The sequence below is a fragment of the Empidonax traillii genome, unplaced genomic scaffold (genome assembly GCF_003031625.1).
Source record: "Empidonax traillii isolate 1590-97213 ecotype Southwest subspecies unplaced genomic scaffold, ASM303162v1 scaffold62:size2133460, whole genome shotgun sequence".
Taxonomy (NCBI): domain Eukaryota; kingdom Metazoa; phylum Chordata; class Aves; order Passeriformes; family Tyrannidae; genus Empidonax; species Empidonax traillii.
In genome coordinates this window covers 1,695,051-1,698,625 of record NW_020955255.1, presented here as the reverse complement: position 1 = coordinate 1,698,625, position 3,575 = coordinate 1,695,051, and the positions used below count along the sequence as shown (strand labels likewise).

The following is a 3,575-nucleotide window of genomic DNA, read 5'->3' as shown; positions in this document are numbered from 1 at the left end:
AGCAGTCTAGCTGCATCACCACTGAATCCAGAGAAGGGCCATCTTCCCTCTGGAGATATGTCTACAACAGAGACACGTTTTCAAAAGTAACAATGCTGCCATGATGTCCCACAGACTAAATGGCACTAGATTGAACCCTGTGCTATCAAGAAGCATATCTGTGAATGAAGGAACAGCGGGGATAGTATTGTCAAGTCGGCCCTTGAAACCATAAATTTAACCAAGATCTGTTTCTTCTTTATAGCAAAGAAAAATGGTTGGTCAGCACAAAATGTTTGAAAATGCACTATCAGTAATGATAGCTGATTGGACTGTTGTCAGATGTAGAATGGGTGTCAAATGTACTGGGCAGAGCTTCAGCAAATGTAGAGGTGATAGCAACAGTGCATACAAGTCAACAGCACAAACTGATCTCCTAGCCTCTCTAAGAACTAATTTTGGCACTCAGCATATTCTGTCACGTTCCTGGTGGTGTAAAATTCATCTTTTTGGCAATTCTCAAAATGCTACTGTAAGTAGAACATCTCCTCTAACACAATAAAACCAGCAGGAGTAAGTGCCTAGCATTTACATCTTCCCACACAACACAGGCTGCAGAAGCAAGCACGAAGTGCCACGTCTCCACCTCCCCAGCTGGGAAAGTGTACAGAAGTTTGTTCTTAGGTATGAAAAACACTCAATGTCATTCCTTGCGTGTGCAGCCCAATTGCTCTGAGTCACTTCTCTGGATTATTTGCTCACCTGTACTGCAGTTACTCAGCAAGTTTCTCACTCATTTATTGCCAGAAAAAAATGGCAATGTAGAGAAAGACAGTTATTGTTAGAGGTGGTTATGCTTGGATGCTCTTTGCACAGCTCTCTAAAGCCAGGGGTCAATAAAAACATTACTTACTGGGTTATTTTCAAATAGCTCCAGGATGAATGTAATGGCACTGCTGTTGATCCCCACAAAGAGATTAATGCATGACAATGCAACATAAGCAGTGCTAGGGACACTGAAGAAAGAAGAAGCAGGGTACATCATGGGAATTACTGCCCATCTGCATGCAAAAGATAGAAAAAATATGGTAACTTTTCAGTGTTCTTATGTCAGTTGGCCTAAAGAAAACACAGAGTTGAGCTTTCCTCTCATCCTAAGTGCATGTAACGGTGTAACCAACCAGACATCCGCTACAATATTCTCTCCCTAGTTACTATATAAGAATCTTTTTCTGCTCAGTCTTTTTTTGCTATTAAAATGCAGGGCAGTAGACACTGATAAAATTGAGAATACTTAATGCTAGCGAGGTTATCACCCCATCTCCCTGGACTGTACACCAGGAGGGACAAACAAAGAAACGTTATGCAGTGCTCAGCTTAGCAAGATATTCCTCACCCCTTCGAACTGTCCAAAGTAACTACAAACTGTAAATTTTTAATTATTTTCTAAGCCCTCTACCAATAGCTTGTTTTATTCCTGATTTGAAGCTTCCTGTGCCATGATTTCTGGGAAATAGCAAATGCACATGCAGCAGCAGAAGAGGAGTATTCCTCTGGAATAAACTTAAAATGCTTAGCAGCAAATAGTCTGACCAGGGACAACTCAGTGACATCAACCTGAATTGTTTAACAGGACAAGACAAAAGCAGTCAGAAAGAATCATTCTAAGTTCCCTATTGTGACTATAAGTTTCCTAAGGGCTAACATACAATTTTACAAATTGACTTTTCTTTCCATTTTTTGAGTAGCAAATTATGAAATTATTGAAGTGACTGCCAAAAGTGATTAAACTTTTTCTGAAAATTTCATCTTGGCTGATGCTTTAAAATATGCAAAGACATTTAAGATGTCCATCCACGCAGCCATGAATTACCATATTTAAAAAAAAATATGCACTGCCACAGACAACTTATTAAAGATACAACTACTCTACTTAAAAAGGATATAATGAAAAATTTAAAAAATGTAACATTCTGATAGCAGTTTTACCAAGATTAAAAGCTGATAATACTTTGCATTTTCTGAGGATTTTCATTCAAAGAAAATTAAAGCTGGTTTGCACAGAAAAGAAGTGTTCCCTCTTAGGCTCCATTTGTGATATACATAGGAGGATATGAAAAGATAATTTCTCTCTTTAAGTCTAGAAATAGATCTTATCAATTGCTTTGCCTAGACTACATCTGCTGAAGGGCTATCAGGAGTACGATTTTATAGATAAAAATATATGATCACTAATTAAATGAGAGAAAGTGAATTTCAGTCAGTCTTATAAAATGCTGTTTTGTCAAAGAAAATGCTCACTTGAAGTTAAAGATGTGTTGAAGACTCAGTACTCTTTGCCCTTGGGTTAAATGCTGAAAGATATTTTAGTAGTGGCTGTGAATGTGGCAAATGAACAACACTAAATTCCTACACAATGTACAAGGAAGAAAGCAGCAAACTGAACAAATATATTTTCCTGTAGGGATCACATTTAACGCTTAAAATGTAAGGCAGTGACATAAGAATCTCCTTTGCAGCATGTGTCCAGGCAGAGTGTGCAAATATCCCGTAGCAGAGGCAGAATCCAGTTTTAACCTGTATTGTATCCACTCAGTTCTATTCCTTAAAGCTGGATTTCACTAAGTACCGAGCTCAGTAACATGAAATCATTTCCACGTGAAATACAGGGCTGAACTACAGGAATAACCTTGAGCACTCACCCATAGAGAAGCAGCAAGGCAACAAACACAGGGAGATTAGTCGGAGAAGCGTATGCTTTCTTGTTGAATCCAGTGAATATGGCCACAACCATTCCAGCACTCAGTGCGTAATTCACCTACCACAGCACAGGGTGAAGATCAGCGTGTAAGACCTGAGAAGGTCTGCAAACATATCCAGATCCTACACATCATTCCAAAAAGATTTTTTATGGAGGAATGCCAGAATTTGAGTCAGATTAGTCACACTGAAGTTTTTGGATCAAAGGGTCCCTGGCAACACTCAACATTTTTCTGAGATGTCTTGTATCAGACTGTTCATTAAAAATACAACATTCTTTATTATTTCTTAGATTATGGTGTGAGTCAATTATTTTATGGTCCTGCCACCAGGCTTCCCACAAAAAGGGGCCGTGGGTGCACAAGGGAAGTGGTGTTTCTGGTGATGCAAAGGAAAAAGCTAGTTACTTGAGCCACATTCCCGGGAGGAGGTTAAATGCTTGGCTGCCGCTCAATTTCTCTGTTCAGTATTAGTAGCACTACTGAACTGAAATGCACAGAACTCCCCATGCAGAATGGAAGGTGGCGTTCCACAGAACTGCTAACACCACTTAATACCTTTGCATCCTGCTGTCAAGGGCAACAGCCAAGCAGAATTCCTGTCAAGGAAGCTGCTGGGAGGCTGCTGTGAACAGCAGGGAACAAGAACTCAGAGACTTGCTTTTTCCCCCTCATTTACTAAAATAATGCTTTGATTTATCTTCTGCTGAGAGAGCACTTTCAAAAGCTTGAGGAGTTTTGGGGCTTTTCGAGTATTTAAAGTTTTTTTGTTTGTTTGTTTGTTTTTGTTTTTTAATTCTTAATTTATGCCTTTTTTTTTTTTTTTTTTTTTTTTTT

General features: G+C 39.0%; 1 protein-coding gene across 6 annotated transcripts in view; it reads right to left on the bottom strand.

Annotated features, from left to right (window-relative positions):
• ABCA4 (ATP binding cassette subfamily A member 4) overlaps positions 1-3,575 on the bottom strand; it is a 74,141-nt gene that overhangs the window by 10,502 nt on the left and 60,064 nt on the right. For all 6 annotated transcript variants that reach the window (XM_027879961.1, XM_027879960.1, XM_027879964.1 and 3 more), the window contains 2 exons: positions 2,682-2,797; positions 893-1,040 (listed from right to left, as the gene is read on the bottom strand). In XM_027879961.1, coding sequence (XP_027735762.1) covers positions 893-1,040; positions 2,682-2,797 — 264 coding nt within the window. The remainder of the gene's footprint in view (positions 1-892; positions 1,041-2,681; positions 2,798-3,575) is intronic.